The following is a 24,301-nucleotide window of genomic DNA, read 5'->3' on the forward strand; positions in this document are numbered from 1 at the left end:
CACCCTCCCTGTGGAACGCCCTCCCATCTGATGTCAAGGAAATAAACAACCATCTGACTTTTAGAAAACATCTGAAGGCAGCCCTGTTTAGGGAAGTTTTTAATGTTTGAAGTTTTATTCTGTTTTTAATGTTCTGTGGAAGGCCGCACAGAGTGGCTGGGGAAACCCAGCCAGATGGGCGGGGTACAAATAAATAATAATAATAATAATAATAATAATAATAATTATTATTATTATTATTATTATTATTAAGCAGTAACAAGCTGCTAGAAAGAAACGGGCCAGAGAAGTGGAGCAGAAATGATAAATAATAATAATCATCATCATCCTTAAAATGGGTTTATATTTTTTCGTAGACATTCTGACTCACTCTTAAACTGCCTCAAGCATTTACCTCTGATATTATATTACAAGGATTATGGTGGGTGATTCCTCCCCTCCCCAGTCGGGTCTTCTTTGCTTTTAAAAGCTTTGTTGCAAGCAGAAATTAATGTGATAAAGCTGTTCCTTAGCCCAGGGCAGCAATGGCAGCAAAAGCTTTCCCTGCTGAATTTTGCAGGCAGCCTACAACTCTTAAAAGGCCAGAAAGATGTTGGCAACCATTTACTGCAGTGCCACTTTACAAGGCTGTTCAAAAGGAACCACATGATCCGAACATCTCTGGCATCCCAGAAAGAGGAAACCTAGTCAAGACCTCTTCAGGTCTCCTGGCAAGAGTCAACACTTTACTGCCTTTGCCTTACCGAAATAAAAAGCTTTGCAGTTTTGCAAATGGGTAAAGGGACTTAAGTTTCCTCCACCTAAACTAGTGATGGGGAAGCTGTGGGTATCAAGGTGTTGATGAACTACAACTTCCACCATCTCTGACCACTGGCCATGTGGCTGGGACTGACGGGAGCTGGGGGGCTCCCCAATCCACGTCTCCCCTTGGGCTACCTTTTCTGCCTCCTCGCTAGGCACCCAAAGCCCTGGCACAAGCCAGGTGCCCACTGAAACAGAGATGGACAATTCTTTGTGTTTCTTATTTTATCTCCCGCTTGGACTACCGCAATGCGCTCTACATGGGGCTACCTTTGAAGGTGAGTCAGAAACTACAACTAATCCAGAATGCGGCAGCCGGACTGGGGACTGGGAGCGGCCGCCGAGACCATATAACACCGTACATTGGCTGCCAGTACGTTTCCAAGCACAATTCAAAGTGTTGGTGCTGACCTTTAAAGCCCTAAACGGCCTCGGCCCAGTATACTTGAAGGAGCGTCTCCACCCCCATCGTTCTGCCCGGACGCTGAGGTCCAGCGCCGAGGGCCTTCTGGCGGTTCCCTCATTGGAAGAAATAAAGCTCAGGGAACCAGGCAGAGGGCCTTCTCGGTAGTGGCGCCTGCCCTGTGGAACACCCTCCCAGCAGATGTCAAAGAGATAAACAACTACCTGAAATTTAGAAGACATCTGAAGGCAGCCCTGTTCAGGGAAGTTTTTAATGTGTGACATTTTAATGTGCTTTTTGTCTTTGCTGGAAGCCGCCCAGAGTGGCTGGGGAGACCCAGCCAGGTGGGTGGGGTATAAATAAATAAATTGTTGTTGTTGTTGTTGTTGTTGTTGTTAAGCATTAACAAGCTGCTAGAAACAGGCCAGAGAAGCAACATTCAGAAAAGCAGTGCTCTGTGATTCCATGATTATTTTCCTTCTGCATTCTGCCTGGGAACGCAGTCTCTTGGCTCCAGTGCAGTTTCAATGGAGTGCTCTGAAACAGTCACCCTTCCGCAGAATGCAAGTGACAGGTTTGTCAAAAGAACAAAATAATAATAATAATGTGAGTTATTAGATCCTTTTCTCAAGTTGAAAAGGAATTTGATTACTTCTCTGGGTGACAATTTTGAAGCAGTCACGTGCCACTCCAGTTGCTTCCCTTTTTGTAGTCCTGAGAGTGGGGGGAGATGCACAGAATGGCTCTGCCTTTGGTATCATTTCATATCCTGAATGATTCATCAGAAGAACCAGCTTCGCAGTCAAACACTTGAGCTCAGTTCCCCCCCACCCACCCAAGAAGCTGCTCTCAAAATCCTACTTAGGAGACAAGCATCCCTGTGGGGCAAACAGGAGCTACAGGGAAGTGGGTGCAGTTTAAATCAGGAAGACAACATGATGCAGAGGATTAAATTATTGCTCCTCAGCTGCTGCAACCCCAATCTGAAACCTCTCTGGCTGCTTTTGCATTTTAAAAAAGCTGCACTTCACAGATTTCCCGCCGCATCTTGTTTGATCCTCAGACAGTTTCGCATTTTACACAGCAGACAAAATTTGCAACTCGTATACCAGTGCAACCTCAGTTTTTTTTCCTATGGGATGGATGACCTATCATGAAATAGCCATTGTGTGTTCGGTGGAATCCTAACACAATTAATTTTCCAGGCAAGTGTACAGAGATATTTAAGAACACATGTCTGTGGTTTACTGTATTTGGTCTATAAAGTGTTAAAAGGTTAACCCACAGAGCCACCCGCGTCCCTCTATAAAGTGTAGAACTGCACTAAAGCATTTTGTTTCTTGTTTAATTTCCAACAGTGAGCACGTATATGGGCCAAGCTTGCCTGGAAACCGAATGCCCTTTCTTTTTTTTCTTTTTCTTTTTTTAAAAAACAAGTATACTTGCTTTCCCCTCCACAAATGGCTTACCAATGTAAAAGCAAGCAAAAAAATCAGCAATGGTCCAATGATTAAATGCAAGCCCAGAGATTAAAGAATAGCCTCAGAAGTATGTTGCTTCGTCTTTGTGAAATAAGACAGGCTGGGAGGTGCTCTTTGTGTTATTTACTCATGGGGAGAGCTGAAATCACCCATGTTACATGCCCTTACTCTGAACACGGGGGGATTCAGACGCATGGCAAAGAAACAGAACTGAGTCAACTCTTCTAATAACCAAGTAGCATTAGACAGAACAGCCAGCCGCAGACAAGACTGTGAATACGTAAAGCTCTTTAATCAACTCCAGAATTCTAATTCAAGGTATTTTATTAAATGATTCAAGATAAAGGTGTAAGAGATATCAGAAACTGTACAAAAGAAAATAAGCAGTAATTTTCCAACTAATTTTTCCTCTAATACAGTCCCTACATTAGTGCACTGATGTTATGTGCAGTCAGGTAGAGCTGAATTCTCTCGGGCAGCACAGACACACTCAAACCAACCCGGTTTTCATGTTGTGTGCCAGAAAAGTGATGATTCCTGGGTCACCCACCTAGTCCAAAGCGGGCATGGAGGTATGGAATGCCACCGTGTAGACTGGAACCCATGGAGATGGGTGCTTAGCACCAGCCCTTCACAGAAATCAGGGAAGGAAGGATTTAAATTGGGGAATAACTCCTTTTGGGTTCTTGCTAGATGGGTTTAACTAAACGGGAAAACATCCCATTCAAGTAAAATGCAGGGCCTATACAGGCGTAGGCAAACTCGGCCCTCCCAATGTTTCTGGCCTACAACTCCCATGATCCCTAGCTAACAGGACCAGTGGTCAGGGATGATGGGAACTGTAGTCTCAAAAAACATCTGGAGGGCCAAGTTTGCCTATGCCTGGCCTATAAGCACCTAAATTATTGTTATTGAGAACCAGGTGGAGGGCCTTCTCGGTAGTGGTGCCCACCCTGTGGAATGCTCTCCCATCAGATGTTAAGGAGATGAGTAATTATGTAACATTTAGGAAACATCTGAAGGCAGCCCTGTATAGGAAAGCTTTTTAAGGTTTAATGTTTTATTATGAAAAGCGGCTAACAATATCCTTTCCCTTCCTCCCCCACAACAAACACTCTGTGAGGTGAGTGAGGCCGAGAAACTTCAGAGAAGTGCGACCAGCCCAAGGTCACCAGCAGCTGCATGTGGAGGAGCGGGGAAGCGAACCCGGTTCACCAGATTACGAGTCCACTGCTCTTAACCACTACATCACACTGGTTCTCTCGATATATGCCGGAAGCTGCTCAGAATGTCTGGGGCAAACCAGTCAGATGGGCGGGGTACAAATAAATCATCATCATCACCCTATGTTTTGACTGGTAGACGATGAGTTTTCTTAAAGAAACAGAGTTTTGGACCTTCGGTTTTCATCACATACGGCAACTAGTTGCAATTATTTGGTGAAGAAAAGGTATTGTTCATGTGCTCCACAACGTTCATAGTTAGTTCTTGGGAAATTATGGAAGCAGATCCCAAGGTGAAGCCTTGAAGAGCTGTGGTTCATAGCAACACGGGGAGCTGTCCTCTAGCAAATCAGACTATTTGTCCATCTAGCCTAGTACTGTCTACTCTGACTGACAGCATCAGCAAGGGTCTTGCCCAGCACTCCCTATGTGATCCTTCTAACGGGAGATGCCAGGAACTGAACCTGGGACCTTGTGAAACATATGCTCTGCTACCAAGTTATTTCAGGAATAATAATAACACCTCTGTCCATTAGAAATGTATGTGTGTGTTTGTGTAGCTGCTTTTCTACCAAATATGACACCCCTAATAATATATGCAGGGACGCGGGTGGCGCTGTGGGTTAAACCACAGAGCCTAGGACTTGCAGATCAGAAGGTCGGCGGTTCAAAACCCCGCGACAGGGTGAGCTCCCATTGCTTGGTCCCTGCTCCTGCCCACCTAGCAGTTCAAAAGCACATCAAAGTGCAAGTAGATAAATAGGTACCGCTCCGGCGGGAAGGTAAACGGCGTTTCCGTGCGCTGCTCTGGTTCACCAGAAGCAGCTTAGTCATGCTGGCCACATGACCCGGAAGCTGTACGCCGGCTCCCTTGGCCAGTAAAGCGAGATGAGCGCTGCAACCCCAGAGTCGGTCACGACTGGACCTAATGGTCAGGGGTCCCTTTACCTTTAATAATATATGCACTGGGTATTCATTTTGTACATTTCATATTTTCTCCTTTGAAAATACTGTAAAATTGTGGGGTGATCTTATTCATCATGTTGTGGTGGGGCAGTGGAGAGATTAAAACTATTTGTCAAATGCAGACACATAATATTTTAACATATGGAGCATTTAACAAATTAAAGATCCACAGTAGCCAGCAGAGTTCAAAGAGCCAAAATCTAAAACCTAGCCTGGCAGCTGCTTTTCCTAGACGAGCAAAGAATGAGTTACTGTGATGGAATTATCTTGCTTCGCTTTGGAAATGTGCTGGAAGGGAGGGCCCATTTGCACAGTTTATAACTTCCACTGGAGAGGAACTGCACTGCCTTTCAGTCTGGCTCATTGACTTGCTAACACTCTGCAGGTCTTGGGTGTGAAGCAATTCCTCTGAGGTCACCGCTTATGGTAATTAGACAGGTACAAAGTATAGCAATGGCAATTCTCCTAGACTTAGAAGAGGAGCCAACCTCCTTCCATGGACTCCTGGAAGCAGCAGAGAAAGGACTGCTGCTGCAATGTTAAAATCCATAGTAATGGGTATCGTGGTGGTTGAACTGGTTAACTGAGGCCGGTGTGTTGCAGTGAACAGAGCACCAGACTTTGCTCAGAGATACCCAGGTCAAAATCCTCCCTCATTGCTGGCCTTCCCTGATGGACCTGGAGCTGGTCCCCTTTGCTCAGTCTAGCCTTCACCACAGGGCTGTTGCGAGGATATTTTTTGCTCTATAAGACTCACTTTTTCCCTCCTAAAAAGTAAGGGGAAATGTGTGTGCGTCTTATGGAGCGAATGCAGGCTGCGCAGCTATCCCAGAAGCCAGAACAGTAAGAGGGATCACTGCTTTCGCTGCGCAGCAATACCTCTTGCTGTTCTGGCTTCTGGGATTCAGAATATTTTTTTCTTGTTTTCCTTCTCCAAAAACTAGGTGCCTCTTATGGTCTGTTGCGTCTTATAGAGCGAAAAATACGGTAATTGGCACAATCACAAGCATATCACCCTAAGCTGCTTGCGGGAAGTGAAGGAACACAAAAGTAATATTTAAATAAAAAGCTACGGCCACTGATCATCTCCATATACACAAGGAACTGCAGAAGAACAAGGCAGGCTGACGGCAAAGGAATAGGAACGTTCTCGCGACAACATTTTAATTCATTTGTGAGGTATTCAATTTCAAATAAAATCACTGCTTGATGCTTGCAATAAAAGTTTCCAGTCTGGCTGCTGTCCCAGCTCGGAGACTGATAAATTCCAGTCCAGTGCAGGAAACTGTTTTGTTATTATTAATAATGCTCGAAGACGTCCTCACTGATTATTCCTATTAATTAAAGGCTCGTGGTGATTTGATCAGCCTTTCTGAGCATGTAATGCTAACTGACAGCTGTTTCCCTGTCTCAAGAGCTTTTCCTTTCGTATGTTTTTCCTTGGTGTCCCCCTACCTATTCCTCTGGCCATCGTCTGCCATCACAGAGACTCACGGTGTTCTCTCAATGAGTTGATAGCAAAACCATCAATATCTGCTCCCTGGGCACTCCTTCTCCCTGACTTCCTTCGGGAAGGAACGGACAAGCTAAGCAAATTCCTGAAACTTACCACAATGCAGGCCAGGGGTTCTGTCTGCTTAGCAACTTGAAAAAGTGACTGCCAACAAGGAAGGCTGCTTTATGGTCTATTCGCCGCTGCTGCACTACAGTGCTTCCCACATATTAACTATTCAATTGCTATTTGCTACGGGAAAAGCTATTCCCATTTATTCTATCCCATAGCTGTCTTCTACTTACTGATGCAATGGAAGCCAGTGATATGTATCTTGCACGCAAAGTGGGCTTCTGCGTTTGAACCCAGGACCAGAGAGATATTGGGGGGGGTAGATAAGGTGTGCCACTGCTACCTCTGCCCACCCTGGTTAGACTTCTGGTTTTCTGTTTATGGGCTGCATCAGATTGCCAGGGGGGTGGGGACTGCATGAGACTGAACACCATATGTAAATAAGAAGAGAAGTCAAAAGCCTCCCTACATATAAAGTAAAGGGACCCCTGACCATGAGGTCCAGTCGTGACCGACTCTGGGGTTGCGGCACTCATCTCGCTTTACTGGCCGAGAGAGCCAGCGTACAGCTTCCGGGTCATGTGGCCAGCATGACTAAGCCACTTCTGGCAAACCAGAGCAGCGCACGGAAACGCCGTTTACCTTCCCGCTGGAGTGGTACCTATTTATCTACTTGCACTTTGATGTGCTTTCAAACTGCTAGGTTGGCAGGAGCAGGGACCGAGCAACGGGAGCTCACCCCGTTGCGGGGATTCGAACCACCAACCTTCTGTTTGGAAAGTCCTAGGCTCTGTGGTTTACCCCACAGCGCCACCCGCGTCCCTTTCCCTACATATAGACAAGGCTTATATGTGCAACTTTCACTGCCACTAGCCTCATGTGGAATGCTCAGCCAGGAAATCTCCTCACCAACAGTGGTTTCTACCCCCAATATGCCATTTGTGTGAATGAACAGTTTTTGCACAGGTAGTGGCAATGTTGGTTGGAATCCAGGCTCCTGTTTTTGCACTCCGGAAGCCAGGATTGCCAGTTTTGGTTGAGAGAGTGAATTGTGGGTTACCGCTATCATGGCCTGCAATGATATTTACTGGGGGAGAGGAACAGGAACAGCTAACTGCTTCTTTGCGTGAACCGGCTGCCCGCAGAAACACCACTTGGAATTTCTTTGTTAAAAGAAATTTTGCAACTCAGTAAATTTTTTTTTTAAATTGGCACCCCAAAAAAGCAAGCATTTGCATCAGCGTTGCGGCTGTTATTTGAAGTGAGAAGCTTGCCGTGCAGATCTCTCCATACTTCCACCAAACACTCCAGCTGGCATTTGCCATAACAGAGAACAGTGCGCATCCGTGGTCAATCTGTACATATACAAATGGTTTGGAACGTGCAGCAGTCACCAAAATAGCCTCCACACAACAGCTCTTTTGCTTTGTATGAAGTGGACCTATGACATAGAGCACCCACAAGAATATAACCCAATAACAGAAGTGCCATGACCTGTAGGCTTGATGGCTGCATGCACCATCACCCATCACTTGGCGCCATCCATGCTGGTTATGTGCAACAAGAAATGCCATTGCAAGAGCCTCAGTGCAGATGGTTGCCTTTTAAACTTGCCTAGCCTCCTGCACAGAAATGATTTTTTTTTGCTTCTTCCTATCAAACCACTATAGAAGCGATGCATGCTGACTTACCCATACAGTTCTCCAAGGAGGTATCAGTGCCTATCCGGACATCATCGATGGCAATCTCACCCAAATGTCCTTTGCTTATAATTCCCTCGAACACAATCTAGGAGTGAATACAAAAAGAACAGTGAATGTTATGCTTCCAGTCCAAACAGCTGTTGAATCTTTTTTTTTTTAAAGGATATACGGTAAAATATACTGAATCCCCTTTGTGAAGTTTTTGCCTTTATTCAGCCAGCTTCCAAGTGACAATGGAAGTTGCACCACTTTATACAACATTTTCTGCAAAAAACCCACAACTTATTCTGCCTTCACTCCCCAAACAGCCGCAGTTGAAAAGGGGAAAGCAGTTTAGTTGCCCAGCTGTCTTAAGATCCACTCCCAGTTACTTCTGGATTTGACCTGCAAGTGTCTGAGAAGCACACTCAACAGTTACTAGGTGTCTACAACATGCTTAGTCATCATCTCTTTCCCTTTCTTACCCTCACAACACTTATAGAGGACATAATGTATAATGGCTGAAAATTCCACGTTGCATCTTTCCTCCGATACACAAGCAGCCCCACCTGTTGGTCTTGCACCAAAGAGCCGGCCAAATGCACGTGAACCTTGAATATAAGCTTGGTAAGATGACGCAGTCACGAAATTAAAAGACGCCTGCTTCTTGGGAGAAAAGCAATGACAAACCTAGACAGCATCTTAAAAAGACATCACCTTGCCAACAAAGGTCCATATAGTAAAAGCTATGGTTTTCCCAGTAGTGATGTATGGAACTGAGAGCTGGACCATAAAAAAGGCTGATCGCCAAAGAATTGATGCTTTTGAATTATGGTGCTGGAGGAGGCTCTTGAGAGTCCCATGGACTGCAAGAAGATCAAACCTCTCCATTCTGAAGGAAATCAGCCCTGAGTGCTCACTGGAAGGACAGATCGTGAAGCTGAGGCTCCAATACTTTGGCCACCTCATGAGAAGAGAAGACTCCCTGGAAAAGACCCTGATGTTGGGAAACATGGAGGGCAGAAGGAGAAGGGGACGACAGAGGACGAGATGGCTGGACAGTGTTCTTGAAGCTACCAGCATGAGTCTGACCAAACTGCGGGAGGCAGTGGAAGAAAGAAGTGCCTGGCGTGCTCTGGTCCACGGGGTCATGAAGAGTCGGACACGACTAAACGACTAAACAACAAGAAGATGACGCCAGATTATTCTGATTTATTTTTGCCTTTGGGTTCCATCTTGCCTTGCCTTTCCTCTTCTGTCTCGGTACCTCTCCCAACCAAGTCACTTGGGAGTGCAATAACATTAGTCCTAGGGCTGAATTCTGTTTCGTTTTGGGCAGTGGCAGGAGGTACTGGCTACATAAGTGATAAGAGCAGCTTCCTCCCACTGGGAAGCCTGGCATGGCCTGCTTTGTTACTCAGCTGTAGCTTTCATTTCCCTGAGATCCAGAATAATACGCTGAGGACCACCTGGTCCTGCACATTCCCCACTTATGGACTTCATGGAGGGACCTTTGGCAAACAAGGATGAGTTTCAAGGGCAGACAGTTGCCAAATCAGACCCAGAATGTCTTGCCTGGGGCCAGGGCCATCTCTTAGCAATTCTCATTGGCTACTCAGAAGCAGAGCTGTTTGAACTCCATGCTAGATAAAGGTAAAGGGACCCCTGACCATTAGATCCAGTTGTGACCGACTCCTGGGTTGCGGCGCTCATCTCGCTTTATTGGCCGAGGGAGCCGGCGTACAGCTTCCGGGTCATGTGGCCAGCATGACTAAGCTGCTTCTGGCGAACCAGAGCAGCACACGGAAACACTGTTTACCTTCCCGCTGGAGTGGTACCTATTTATCTACTTGGACTTTGACGTGCTTTCAAACTGCTATGTTGGCAGGAGCAGGGACCGAGCAATGGGAGCTCACCCCGTTGTGGGGATTCGAACCGCCGACCTTCTGATTGGCAAGTCCTAGGCTCTGTGGTTTAACCACAGCGCCACCCGCGTCTCCATGCTACACAAATCCAAATTCTGGTACTGTATGTGGAAATGCAAACTCGGCATGAAGCTGGGTGGGGGTAGAGTGAAACAAAATTAATTCCATGCCCTGGCTAAATTATGCAACTCACTGCAATGTATGCAAATGCGCTTGTCAGGTTTAATTTCCATGCTTTATTCTCAAGCTGATAATTGGCATTTTTACGGGATTTTCTGGCAAGTAGCAGTGCGAGGAACAGAAAGACAATCTGGGTAAACGGGAGGCAGTAAGGGAAAGGGGCGAGGATGAAGCAGTGTGGTACAGGCAGACAACCATGCAGGACACAGTAGGTCTGACCCATGCATGATCCAGATACGTCTGATGTTTCCTCAGCTCAGATCCACTGTTCAGACTTAAACTGTTTATAACTATTCTGTTCCCAGGAAACCCTGGAAAATGTAGTTCTCTGAAGGAGGTGCTAGAGATCTCTAGCAGATGATTCAAAGCATCCTCATAAACCATAAATTCTAGGAATCTCTGGAAGGGAGAACCATGATTGTTAAAGTAGTACCGTATTTTTTGCTCTATAAGACTCACTTTTTCCCTCCCAAAAAGTAAGGGGAAATGTGTGTGCATCTTATAGAGTGAATACAGGTTGCACAGCTATCCCAGAAACCAGAGGGATTGCTGCTTTCACTGCGCAGCGATACCTCTTGCTGTTCTGGCTTCTGAGATTCAGCATATTATTTTTTCTTGTTTTCCTTCTCCAAAAACTGGGTGCGTCTTATGGTCCGGTGCGTCTTATAGAGCGAAAAATGCGGTATATAAAACAGATTTAAATTTGTCACATAGAAAGGGCCACAAATATTTCAATCACCCTAAGCAGATTTTCTTAAGAAATGTTCAAATCAGCTCTGGAACTCAATTTCCGTGTTGGATTTTGAATATAAGAAGCAGAGACAGTGTTTTAGTTTTCTTTCCTAAATTATCTATTTGTACTCGGCTTCTGCTGTCATATAAGGCGTCTGAGCAGTAGAAGCTCATTTCGCACAACCCCCCAAATCGAGGAAGTGCTAATTGCTTCCATCCTTCCTCCAAAACAGCTCTCCCCCTCTTTAAAAAACAACAGCCCTCAAAACATCATAGACAAGCTCTTACACAGCCCTTTTCCTATCTGCACGATGCATTTGTGCTTATCCCTCATGAGTTTTCCAGTTCCCTGACAGGACTACCTGATAATCATCTAAGAGAAAATGGGTGGGGGAAAAATATTTGCAGAGGAGAGATTTTAGGAACATAAAAGGCAACCGTATGAACAAAGACCTAAATCTATGTATAAAATAGGCAAATTCTGAATAACAAATACAGTGTCATTTAGTTACTATAGCAACATGGAAAAACACAATGAAGAAGAAAAGGCCCCGCTCAACAATGTTCTCTAATGATGAATGAAATGGGTTCTGTTGAAGTGCATGAAATGAGAGCACAGCAGAAATATCCACTTGAACCAAAATCTCCAGGCTCACCTGATATGCCATATCGTAGCTGGGCAGGAGGATCCGGCCTTCTCGCCACTCATCCCCTTGGTCTTCCCGAATGATCCACAGGGGCTTGATCTCATGCATGGCTTCCCGACGGACCTGAAGCATCGCTCCGAGGCCAGATACTTGGTATCGGAACATCATGCACACGGCACTCCTGGGCAAGAAGACCCTGGGGCTGATGAGACGGGCGTGTTGCTTTTCTCTCCTTGCGCTGCTCTGCAGTCGCAAATAGTTCTTGCCATCTGTTGAAGAAGGAGGTTGATCAGAAACTACCTAAACCAAAGCGGTAACAAGCTTACCATGTTCCCTTTGATAACAGGAGCAATCTCTACGGTTCACAACTCCTCCCATCCTGGACCTCTTTCCTTTCGTTTTTTTTTGGGGGGGGGTTAAAAAATCAATTTTAAATGCAAACAAACTATTGACTGATTGTCCTCACCTTCTGATCCATACACCAATACAGTGGTACCTTGGTTTGCATACGTTGGTGTTATGTACTGAAGTTCTCACCCTGGGCCAGCAGGGGGAAACTGTAGATAGTTATGCAAATGAAGGATCGAAAGTGACGTTCAGTGATTGGATAGTTTTAGAAAGCTGCTACAGTAACGTTGTACTGGAGCTCTATATAAGCAGGCTGACTGAGCTCTTCAGTTCAGTTCTGTCCTGGCCTGTGAATAAACAAGAGCTGTTTGAAGAATCGCTGTGTCGTCTGATATGTTCACCCACGACTTAACAGTTTTGGATTACAAACATGTCAAACCCGGAAGTGCGTGTCCCAGTTTGCAAACTTTTTTTGGATTACAACCTTTTTTATTATTATTACAAACAATTTTTTTTGGGAGGCCCCACTGGCGAAAGCGCGCCTTGGGTTACAACCTGTTTTGGTTTACAAACGGACCTCCGGAACGGATTATAGTTGTAAACCAAGGTACCACTGTATTCACTTATTCAAGACCTGTTCGTAACTTTGCACGTAGCCCCTTACAAAGATGTCTTTAAAAGCCCCGCATCTATCCTTGTCCAGATATTGCAAACCACAGCAAAGTCAGTAGCGCATCGAGGAGAGCATATTAACCGCAGCTTACAAAAATAACGCCACTAAGAGCAGCCCACTTATCACTGGGGAAGGAAGCAAGAGCAGGCTGCAAACAAGGTACAACGCAGAAAGCCCACAAAGCAGGAAAGAAAGAAGCCATCGCTCATTATGAGACAAAATATGGAGGATTTCACGGTTGACATGAACCAGAAGAGACACAGGAGCATAAAAAGGGAGGTAGTCTCAGCATACTTGGATCAAATAGCTAGCACACTGCAAAAACAAGGTCAGAGCAAAACATGCTACTTCAGCACATTGCCATTTGCCTCCTTGAAGCCAGGGACTGGCCTCCTACTTTGTTGTCCTGCTGTTGATTCCTATCAAGGTGCGTCGCCTACAGTTACAACGCAGACTCCCATTGTACCTAAGATTCTATCTATGGGGTGATCTAAAGGAGGAAAGAGTTCCTGCAGCAGCTGTGGAAAAGAGGAGATTTTAACAGGATATATTTGTCATGCAAAAGGGACGCGGGTGGCACGTGGGTTAAACCACAGAGCCTAGGACTTGCCGATCAAAAGGTCGGCGGTTCGAATCCCCGCGACGGGGTGAGCTCCCGTTGTTCGGTCCCTGCTCCTGCCAACCTAGCAGTTCAAAAGCACGTCAAAAGTGCAAGTAGATAAATAGGTACCACTCCGGCGGGAAAGTAAACGGCGTTTCTGTGCACTACTCTGGTTCATCAGAAGCAGCTTAGTCATGCTGGCCACATGATCCGGAAGCTGCACGCCGGCTCCCTCGGTCAATAAAGCGAGATGAGCGCAGCAACCCCAGAGTCGGTCACGACTGGACCTAATGGTCAGGGGTCCCTTTACCTTTTTATTTGTCATGCAGGGATTCAAAAAGCTATACCTTTTAACATTCCCTCTTCTAAACAACCATTAAAAGTCCACAGACCCTATTCTCCTTTGAAACAGGAGTGTGGCATGGTAACACGCTGACTCCAGCTCCTGCACACAACACTGTCTGGGGGAAGATGCAAAATATTAATACAAAATAGTTTGATTGGTTTCTAACCTTCTTGCCCAGCAACAGAACTCCTTTGGGCTTTCCTGCATCTTCCAGCACCAAAGGAGTTGGCAACATCTGGCAGCTGGAAGCCAAACCCTACAAGCCTACCTACACCTCTGCTAAAGCAAAGGATTACTTACATTGTAATAGGTCCGGCCAAGGCTCCTATATCTTTAACAGCTGTGCAACAAGCAAAAATTTGGTTTCTGAAGCTTTCTCCATCACTCCATTTGCACATGGGGAAAAGCTCACCTAGTCAGTTTCTGCTTGTTGCATAGATATTAAAGACATGGAAACCTTGGGAGGGAAACAGATTCTGCATGCAATTCTAGAAGAAGAAGAAGAAGAAGAAGAAGAAGAAGAAGAAGAAGAGGAGGAGGAGGAGGAGTTTGGATTTGATATCCCGCTTTATCACTACCCGAAGGAGTCTCAAAGCGGCTAACATTCTCCTTCCCCTTCCTTCCCCACAACAAACACTGTGGGAGGTGAGTGGGGCTGAGAGACTTCAGAGAAGTGTGACTGGCCCAAGGTCACCCAGCAGCTGCATGTGGAGGAGTGGGGAATCAAACCCAGTTCACCAGATTACGAGTCTACTGCTCTTAACCACTACACCACGCTGGCTCTCATGCTGGAGCTCACTGAAAGGAAAATCCTTAGACAGAGCAAGTAGATATACATAGGATCAGGCTGTAAAAAACCCACAAGTCTTCAATTTTTGAAAACATCAGTGTTTTGAGAAAATATGGCACAGAATATGTCATTATAATTAATGGAAGAAACAGCGATATGTGTACCACACAAATTATGATGCATATGTTGGGCTTAATTTATTCAAGTTTGTTAATTACGTATTTACTATTTGTGACTCTCTAACCTGGTACATTAAATTATTATCAGATACATGGTAAAAAGAACCCTTCAAAATGGTCACTAATACTTTGCGTGGAGGGCTTTGTGGAAAGGGTCCCATATCTTGCAATAAAATCGCATCTCTTAGCCTGCCAAGTTCAAATGTTTCTCGTCTTCCCTCTCTCTTAATATTCAAAAGACAATGGGCCACTAAATAATAATAATAATAATAAATAATAAATTTTATTTATACCCCGCCCTCCCCAACCAAAGCTGGGCTCAGGGCGGCTAACAACAATCAAAATAATCCAACATTCTAAAAACCTTTCATTATAAAAATTAATTAAAATCAAATTGATGGCAACCATTAAGCAAAATTCTGTGCAGATTGCCAGAGGAGGGGGTCAGGCTGCGCCCTGACCAAAGGCCTGGTGGAACAGCTCTGTCTTACAGGCCCTGCGGAAAGATGTCAAGTCCCGCAGGGCCCTAGTCTCTTGTGACAGAGCGTTCCACCAGATTGGAGCCGCAGCCGAGAAGGCCCTGGCTCTAGTTGAGGCCAGCCTAACCTCTCTGAGGCCTGGGACCTTCAGGGTGTTTTTATTTGCAGACCGTAGGTTTCTCTGTGGGGCATACCAGGAGAGGCGGTCCCGTAGGTACGAGGGTCCTAGGCCGTATAGGGCTTTAAAGGTTAAAACCAGCACCTTAAACCTGATCCTGTACTCCACCGGGAGCCAGTGCAGCTGGTATAGCACCGGGTGAATGTGATCTCGCAGCGAGGACCCCGTAAGGAGTCTCGCCATGGCATTCTGCACCCGCTGGAGTTTCTGGGTCAGTCTCAAGGGCAGCCCCACGTAGAGCGAGTTACAAAAATCCTGCTTCTATTCCCCCAAGATTGGCATCTTGCATCTCAAGGGCTTAGATTATTTTCTGTATTTTCCCTCCCTCCTCCTGTTGCTTATACAGTGGTACCTCGGGTTACAGACACTTCAGGTTACATACGCTTCAGGTTACAGACTCCGCTAACCCAGAAATAGTACCTCGGGTTAAGAACTTTGCTTCAGGATGAAAACAGAAATTGTGCTCTGGCAGCGGGGTGGCAGCAGGAGGCCCCATTAGCTAAAGTGGTGCTTCAGGTTAAGAACAGTTTCAGGTTAAGAACAGACCTCCAGAATGAATTAAGTTCTTAACCAGAGGTACCACTGTACTTCACACCATTCTGAATGACCTCAACTTGTTTTTGTAATAATTTAATTAAAAAAAATAGAGAATCAAACATACTAAAAGATAGTTGGTAACTTGCATATGACTTTCGGTTTGAATCCAACCTGTTGGTTAAAATATAATAATAATAATAATAATAATAATAATAATAATAATAATAATAATAATTTGTACCCTGCCCATCTGATTGGGTTGCCCCATCCACTTTGGGTGGCTTCCAGCATCTATAAACACATAGCAAAACATTAAACCTTAAAAAGCTTCCCTATACAGGGCTGCCTTCAGATGTCTCTTAAATGTTATCTCCTTGACATCTGATGGGAGGGCATTCCACAGGGTGGGCACCACTACTAAGGCAGCCGTCATAAATGTCTTGCCTGTGGGTTATGAATCCTTTTTGTTTGTTTTCTATCTTGCACAAGCCAGTGTAGGGAGAGACTAGTCTCAAGAATATCCACTGGGTGTACGGAAAGGCGGCAGATTACATTGACTGAGACAGATCAGTAAGGAGAACGTCTATTTCACCAGCAGCCATAAGCATGGAAGTCGGCTGATTAAGACACCGAAAAGCTTAAGGCAAAAGATTGACATAATTAGGACAAGTGAAAGTGCTGTAATCGGCAGGGGAAAATTGACTCTGTAATCATGACATTGGTGGTGGTTGTGCTCATATTTATTCTGCCTCAAATTTGCTCCGCTTACGAGTCAGAAGCTGATCCCGACCCCTTGCCAACATTGCAAGAACGAGGAAGGCAAGCTGGGAGGAGGGAACCTCTCCCTGCCACTTGTGGTCTCCCCCCAACCCACTCCCATCAACAGCAGCAAATACTTTGCAATCAGAGCCTGGCTGACAATTTCACTGATGATACACGAGGGAGAATGAAGCTCATCATCTTTCACTTTCCCTTTCCCCCCACTTCTTCATATTGCAGACGAATGGCCACCCCGAAGCATGAACAGCGCGGCGAAGGTGTTGCCATCTTTGATCTAAGTAAAGGTGATTCAATCAGGTGGAGCAGGGCTTCAGGGCAAAATGGGGCTGTTTTTAGGTAAAACAACTCTGCCCCCTCTGTTAGCCAGAGCCAGTTGGTCATCGTTTCTCCACATCGTCCCTTAAAAAAATAAGCAGGCAGAGGTCTGGTAACATGGGAGGTGTGTACTGCTGAACTTCTGCCTGTTAAAAGCCCAAAAGTCCTGGGCTAAACTCTGGAATGAGAGTCTAAAATTCACCGCTTGCTCTGCCTTAAAAGAGAATGTTATGAAGGTGGTCTAATGTTGGTATCTCTCTCCCACCAAATTGGCAAAAACGTATAGGACAAGTAGTAAAACTTGTTGGAAATGCAAGGAAAAGGACAGCGACTTCTATCACATGTGGTGGTCATGCAATAAAATAAAAGAGTTTTGGGAATCGGTTTATAATGAGTTAAAAAAGATGTTTAAGTATAGTTTTCCCAAAAAGCCGGAAGAATTTTTTCTAGGCTTGATGGGAGAAGATATTAAGAAGATAGACCAAAGACTATATCTGTATGCAACAACAGCAGCTAGAGTTTTGATAGCACAAAAGTGGAAGTCACAGGAGATTCCGACTGTGAGGGAATGGCAGATAAAGTTGGTCGAATACACTGAAATGGCAAAATTGACACACAGAATTCGCAATCAGGAGGAGAGAAGGTACCAAAAATAATGGAGTAAATTTATGGTTTATATAAGTGAGAACTGTACAAATATGAAAAGGTTGGCAGGATTGAAGTAAATCTTATGTCATGGTGTAATTTTTAATTAAAGAAACTGTGAATTATAGATTGGAATAGGAAAACTTGTGGAAGCGAAGGACGGAAGTCAACGGCTCTATGGATCATAAAGTAGGATATATGTAATAAGACGTGATGTTTTTCTTGGTTGGTGTTGGTTGGTGTTCTTAAATCTCAATAAAAATCTTTTTTTAAAAAAAAAAAAGCCCAAAAGTCCTGCCAGAAAACAAGATAGCAACCCAAGGTGAGGAGATTTGAGGAAGCATGTCTAGGTGGTGGACCGACTGAAAGTAATTTGAATTTGACTTGTCAACGTTTGAAACAGGAATAGCAGCCGATCGTGCAGTTGAGCCTGGGGCAGCAGGGACTCTTTGCATTACTGAAACTGCTATCACAATTAAAAGGCGTCTCTCCCCCTCCACCCCACAATTATTGACTTTGTACACACACACTGGACACAATCTAGTACAAAATTAGGTGTGCTTAAGCAAGTTTGAAAAGCAATGACAAACCTAGACAGCATCTTAAAAAGTAGAGACATCACCTTGCCAACAAAGCTCCATATAGTAAAAGCTATGGTTTTCCCAGTAGTGATGAATGGAAGTGAGAGCTGGACCATAAAGAAGGCTGATCGGCAAAGAATTGATGCTTTTGAATTATGGTGCCGGAGGAGACTCTTGAGAGTCCCATGGACTGCAAGAAGGTCAAACCTCTCCATTCTTAAGGAAATCAACCCTGAGTGCTCACTGGAAGGACAGATCGTGAAGCTGAGGCTCCAATACTTTGGCTACCTCATGAGAAGAGAAGACTCCCTGGAAAAGACCCTGATGTTGGGAAAGATGGAGGGCACAAGGAGAAGGGGACGACAGAGGACGAGATGGTTGGACAGTATTCTCAAAGCTACCAACATGAGTTTGACCAAACTGCAGGAGGCAGTGGAAGACAGGAGTGCCTGGCGTGCTCTGGTCCATGGAGGGGAGGTCCATGGGGTCACGAAGAGTTGGACACGACTAAACGACTAAACACCACCACCAACAACAAGCAAGTTCGAATCAATTGGATCAAGGACAACTAACTAAATTGGTGTTGGGATGGAGTTGTCGCATCTTGAACCATCTTTGGTCATAAAGAAGAATTGTGCTTCTTTTCAGTGTTGCCAAGTGGCTAGTGTTGAACCTCGGAACGTTTGGTCTTAAATGTGATGCCTCTGCTAAGCAGGCAAATAAACACTGTCCTATTATTATTATTATTATTATTATTATTATTATTATTATTATTATTATTATTAAAATTTATATGCCACTTTTCATCTGAAGTTCACAGGGTGGCTTACAGCATAAAAACAAAAAATGCATAATATTTAAATGAATTGGCTATATGCTACAGAACCATGACCAGATTCAGAGACATTTTTGTTTTAATGTCCCATTATGCTGAGTGAGAGGGATGCGGATGGCGCTGTGGGTTAAACCACAGAGCCTAGGACTTGCCGATCAGAAGGTCAGCGGTTCGAATCCCCGCGACGGGGTGAGCTCCTGTTGCTCAGTCCCTGCTCCTGCCAACCTAGCAGTTCGAAAGCACCTCAAAGTGCAAGTAGATAAATAGGCACCACTCCAGCGGGAAGGTAAACGGCGTTTCCGTGCGCTGCTCTGGTTCGCCAGAAGCGGCTTAGTCATGCTGGCCACATGACCCGGAAGCTGTACGCCAGCTACCTCGGCCAATAAAGCGAGATGAGCGCCGCAACCTCAGAGTCGGCCACGACTGGACCTAATGGTCAGGGGTCCCTTTACCTTTACGCTGAGTGAAACTTGCTTGACTCCTCCAAGCCATCCTTCATATGCTTGCCATGCATTCTAAAGGCTATGCTGTCTTTTGATAACTTCGTTTTCTTACTATATTATTTTCATTCCAACTCATCTGCAGGTGAATTTCAGACAACAAATTTTCTTAACGAGATGGATTTTATTTCTTTTTGCGGTTGATGCTTAGTAAGATGGAACTAAGAGGAACCGCGTTAACGTTTTCAATGCCTGGTACTCATGTTGTCAACAATCTAGATCTTCAGCAAGGCAAACCTGAACCCACCAAGTGGGAACTAAAAATAATAATTGTTAAGTTGTTAAGACATTTGAATCCAAATAATCACCATATGATGAGATGTTAAGTCACCCAAACACGGTTAAGTCATCCAAATACGCAACTTACTTCAGCTGGGGTTGAATTCATATCCAGAAGAAGCTGATTCTATGTACCCTTACCTAGTTTAATAAGCTGGGTAGCTCATGGTAGATTTTGACTTGACTCAAGCTATTTTTCATAATTCCCTGCCTTCAAAAGTGAGTGACGTCTAGGCTGATGAGAGCTCAGATACCAAGAAGTACATTTTTCAAAGGCTCTTAGGCACTTATCTTCCAATGAAATTAATAGGTGTCAGACACTCGAGTGTCACTCTGGCATCAAAAAATTCTACATCCACGCAACTAGTATCATAATGTAGCCCTCTTCATTAAAAACATGTAATCAAAGTGTCACTGGATTTAGAGGAGCCGTATCAAGGGAATCAAATGAAATTTGTCAAGACTCTCCACCACTTCTGAATTTCCTGCCAATATGACCAATAGGAGGGAAACGCTTCCAGGAGATTAGAGCAGCTGTGCAATAGTGGAACAGGAGACCAGTCCCCAAAGCGTTTCTCTGTAGAAGCTATGTGCTACAGAGAAATTGTATTATGCTTGTCTACTATGCCCACAGATAATGAAGCTGAGGCTCCAATACCTTGGCCACCTCATGAGAAGAGAAGACTCCCTGGAAAAGACCCTGATGTTGGGAAAGATGGAGGGCACAAGGAGAAGGGGACGACAGGGGACAAGATGGTTGGACAGTGTTCTCGAAGCTACCAGCATGTGTTTGACCAAACTGCGGGAGGCAGTGGAAGACAGGAGTGCCTGGTGTGCTGTGGTCCATGGGGTCACGAAGAGTCGGACACGACTAAATGACTAAACAACAACAACACTATGCCCACTGACCGTATCTACAGTCATATCTCATGTTGCATCCGCTTCATGTTGTGACTTTTCGCGTTACGTCCTGCGGCAACCCAGAAGTACCAGAACGGGTAACTTCCAGGTTTCGCCGTTCACACATGCGCAGAAGCACTAAATCGCGCCACACGCCTATGCAGAAGCAGCAGTTACAGATGGGCCTCCGGAACAGATCCCATCCGTAACATGAGGTACTACTGTATCTTGCCTCTGGCCTTGCTAAACACTCAAACATTGGGTGTTAACATTTGCACAGTGCCTAAAAAGTCCATGGGTGGTATCCAACATTTCCCCCAACTCTCTTCTGCAGCCCACTGCACATCCCCATACCCCCCTCCAGAGGGTTGGGGGGGTCCTTTGGAGAAGATTGGGGGGGCAGCACAGGGTAGGAGATGAAACAAAGTGCTGTTGCATCAGTGGAACACCACTAGTGCTCCTTTGGCTACAACCCCATAGGTCAAACTGCACAGTCATTTCCCAGATTGTGTGGGTTAACATCTATTTAGGGCCTATGCAGGACCTGTGAGAATGCAAGGTGTATATCCTTCAAACCCAGAAGCAGTGAAACACACTAAAGGAATGCACAGAATTCTGCTACTCGGTCACATGTAGCCTATGGGACACATTTGCCCATCTTAAAGGCTTTCTCATGTAGAAATAAACATGGACAACACGGGGGTGGTTTTGCCTTTTGCCATATGTAGCATCCCAAGGGTAAAGATGCCTTTTAATCCCCATTGATCTCCCCGATATATTGCCTAACACAACTGGGCGGTCAAACAGATCACAGCATGGATAAAAGGAAAATGGGAAAAGGTGAGGACACAGCCAACTGGCCATCTCCTGATGGAATTGAGGCATGATGAGTCATGGATGAGCCCCTTGATAAATGATTATGAGGGTAAAGCTCCAACGATGCTTGCATTGTACACTGAAAATCGTTGGTCAATAGTGTCTTAGGCCATCACCCGCTTCAGGTGAAAATTCAGCAGATCAAAGAACTTTTGACCACTTTGCCCAAGATGCTTTGGTCAAGCAACGCCCAGGTCAACTCTTGCATGGAGACATCAGGAATTCATATTAGGCTCCTCCTGTATTGAATTTTTTAGCTCTGCTGAAGGCTCAGAAACCTTTCAATTTGGGTGTTGCTTTCTATGAGTACCAGAGGAGTAGGAAATACCATCTGAATACACTCTTGACTCATTCGGATTGCAAAATGTTGCAGTGAGACAAAGATGCCTGGGCAGAGCATCAGCTGAGGAAGCAAGAACAAGTTGTTAGCCGCCCTGAGCCCGGCTTCGGCTGGGGAGGGCGGGATATAAATAAAATTTATTATTATTATTATATTATTGTAGCTTGCTTCTTATTGTACTTTTTTTGCAATGAAAGGAAAGAAAAAATAAAACCAAACCATTGACCGCTGACATTAACCATAAGAACGTTCTATCAATCCTAATTCAAACATAGTGATATAGGCAGCCCATATGTCCAAATAGGCATCTAAAGAAGATTAATGATTATAAACCATATGTTGAAACCTAGAAATGGCACATGAGATCCGCAGTAATGGAGGGTGGGTGATTGTCCCTTCAGCTTTGCAGTGCAAGTCTCTTTTATTTTAAGATAGAATATCAGCCTTCCTAAGGAATGATTAAAACAAAAATAATAAAAAACCAAGCAGCAATCTTATGGTTACCTTGAGTACAAAACTGCTTTGCCAAGCAAGACACAAATTTTGAAATGCTATGCTATGCTATGTTTTTTTCTTATTTTTTTTTTTTTTAAATAATATTTATTGAAGTTTCCAAAATACAGAAAGAGAAGAAAAGAAATTATGAAGATACATTCAGAACCTTATTTTCAAACATCCACTTTCTGGGACTCCCCCCTTCCCCCACCCCTACCGTATTCCCCTTTCATATTGTTGTTTCCACAAGTTCTGTTTCTGATTTAAAGCACAATTTATATACCCCATTGTTCAAATTTAAATTTATACAAACCTTATGCAACACCCTTGATAAAAAAAAAGCAAAAGATCTCTCCCCATAGCCCGCCCCCTTTTCTTTCCACAATGTCCCCCTTTTTTCCCATTAAAGTAAAAGCACACAGAATAAAAGTATAAAAAAATAAGAAATATATTAGAAAAAAGAAAACCAATTCAGAAAATAGTTGCAAGCCTTTGGATTCTAATTCTCCCTCCCCTTCCCCGGTTTAATTTCCCTTATCCTCCAATCTATGTTTCCAGCCTGGAAGTCTTAAGTCCATCAATCCCATTTTTCCCCCAACTCCTTGCAGAATTATTTCCCATTTTTAGGATTACTTTTTAAAAATTAATTCCTAAATCTTTAAAAATGTCAAATTATAAAATTCCCCCCATTGTTCTTTCAAGGTTATAGTCCAGCTTCCTCTTGTTCCGCTGCTAAAACTTTCTTATTCAGAAGTTTAGTAACTCTACATGGGTTGTTGTTATTCAGGAACAAAAACTTGCGTTCAATCCCTTCCTTCTTCAGTAAAGTATTCTGTTGTCTCCTTTTAGTCTAAACACCCTGTAGACGAGATTCAGTTTCAGTTTTGCAGCTTTCCCAGGAGATAACCAGTTCTGTGAAATTCCGAAGTGTTGTATTTTTCCCGGCTTACGCCCATCTTTGTAATGTCCCGAAGCTCCTCTAGGGGGGTTGTTGTAACTTTGTTTCCAAAAATCCGATTGTTCTCCGTATTTTCGCCATTTTGTATTCAAGTCTTAACAAATTATATCAAGTTGTAACAAATTTGACCAGCAAGGTCCTTGTAATAAAATCCTCTTTAAAATTCCGACTTTGACAGCTACTTTGACAGCTGTCAAAATCACCGGCTCTTTTCACCAGGCTCACTCCTCAATCGCCCCGGTTCCCAGGGAGGGGGGTGCATTTTCCTTCTCCTTCAATTCTTCCTCCAGCACAATTCTTGTACTTTCCCATCATGGAATTCTTGATTTTAGCAAAGATACCGTTCTTTTTGGGCCTTGGCTTCCCAATCCTTGTTTTAAAATGTCTACAATAGGGAGGGGGACTGACTTCCTTTTTAGATCCCCCCCCGCTCGTCTCAAATCCAAAAAATTTTTCTTCTTTTAAACCCGATTTCCAATTTACTCACGGGTTGTTGTTAAAAGTCCAAATTCTCAATGGAAGAAGTCAGCGCTCTCCGCCGGATGGCATGCGGCTTCGCTCGGCAGGGATGGCAGAGGACTCAAAGCACCACGCTTCTCCCCGGCACCCGATCCGTAGCCTTTAAAAAGGCTCCTTCACGAGTCGGGAGGGCGCTAGCGGTGCTAGCCGAGTCTCCAAGTCCACGGCCCCCGTGGCCGTGGTTTCTAAGGGTCCCCGCATCGCCGGTGCGGTAAAACCCAGCCCCTGCCGAGCCGGCTCCCTCCGGAGCTCGGAGGGAGTCCGCCATTCGGCGATGGCGCCAACCCGGAAGTCCTGCTATGTTTTTTTCTTAAATCCACTATCTAGTCATATCTTCGTTTCCTTGCTCTGAAGCTTTAAAAGCTATCTGCAATTCAATGAAGATTAGTCAAGCCAGACTGTTAGCTTCCTGCAGCAGAGTCCAACGTTCTGTAGAGTGCTTAGCAAAACTTATTTAATTCTCACGTTGTCACTACAAACGGTATCACCTATGCACATACACATAGCCACAGATACAGATGTTTTAGAGTTAAAATGGTATCT

General features: G+C 44.6%; 1 protein-coding gene across 2 annotated transcripts in view; it reads right to left on the bottom strand.

Annotated features, from left to right (window-relative positions):
* The window catches only part of NRP2 (neuropilin 2), a 233,396-nt gene that overhangs the window by 53,371 nt on the left and 155,724 nt on the right, over positions 1-24,301 (bottom strand). For both annotated transcript variants that reach the window (XM_083628026.1, XM_083628027.1), the window contains exons 13-14: positions 11,614-11,873; positions 8,130-8,226 (exon numbers count right to left, since the gene is read on the bottom strand). In XM_083628026.1, coding sequence (XP_083484152.1) covers positions 8,130-8,226; positions 11,614-11,873 — 357 coding nt within the window. The remainder of the gene's footprint in view (positions 1-8,129; positions 8,227-11,613; positions 11,874-24,301) is intronic.

This window comes from Podarcis filfolensis (genome assembly GCF_964270895.1).
Source record: "Podarcis filfolensis genome assembly, chromosome: 1".
In the NCBI taxonomy this organism is placed as follows: domain Eukaryota; kingdom Metazoa; phylum Chordata; class Lepidosauria; order Squamata; family Lacertidae; genus Podarcis; species Podarcis filfolensis.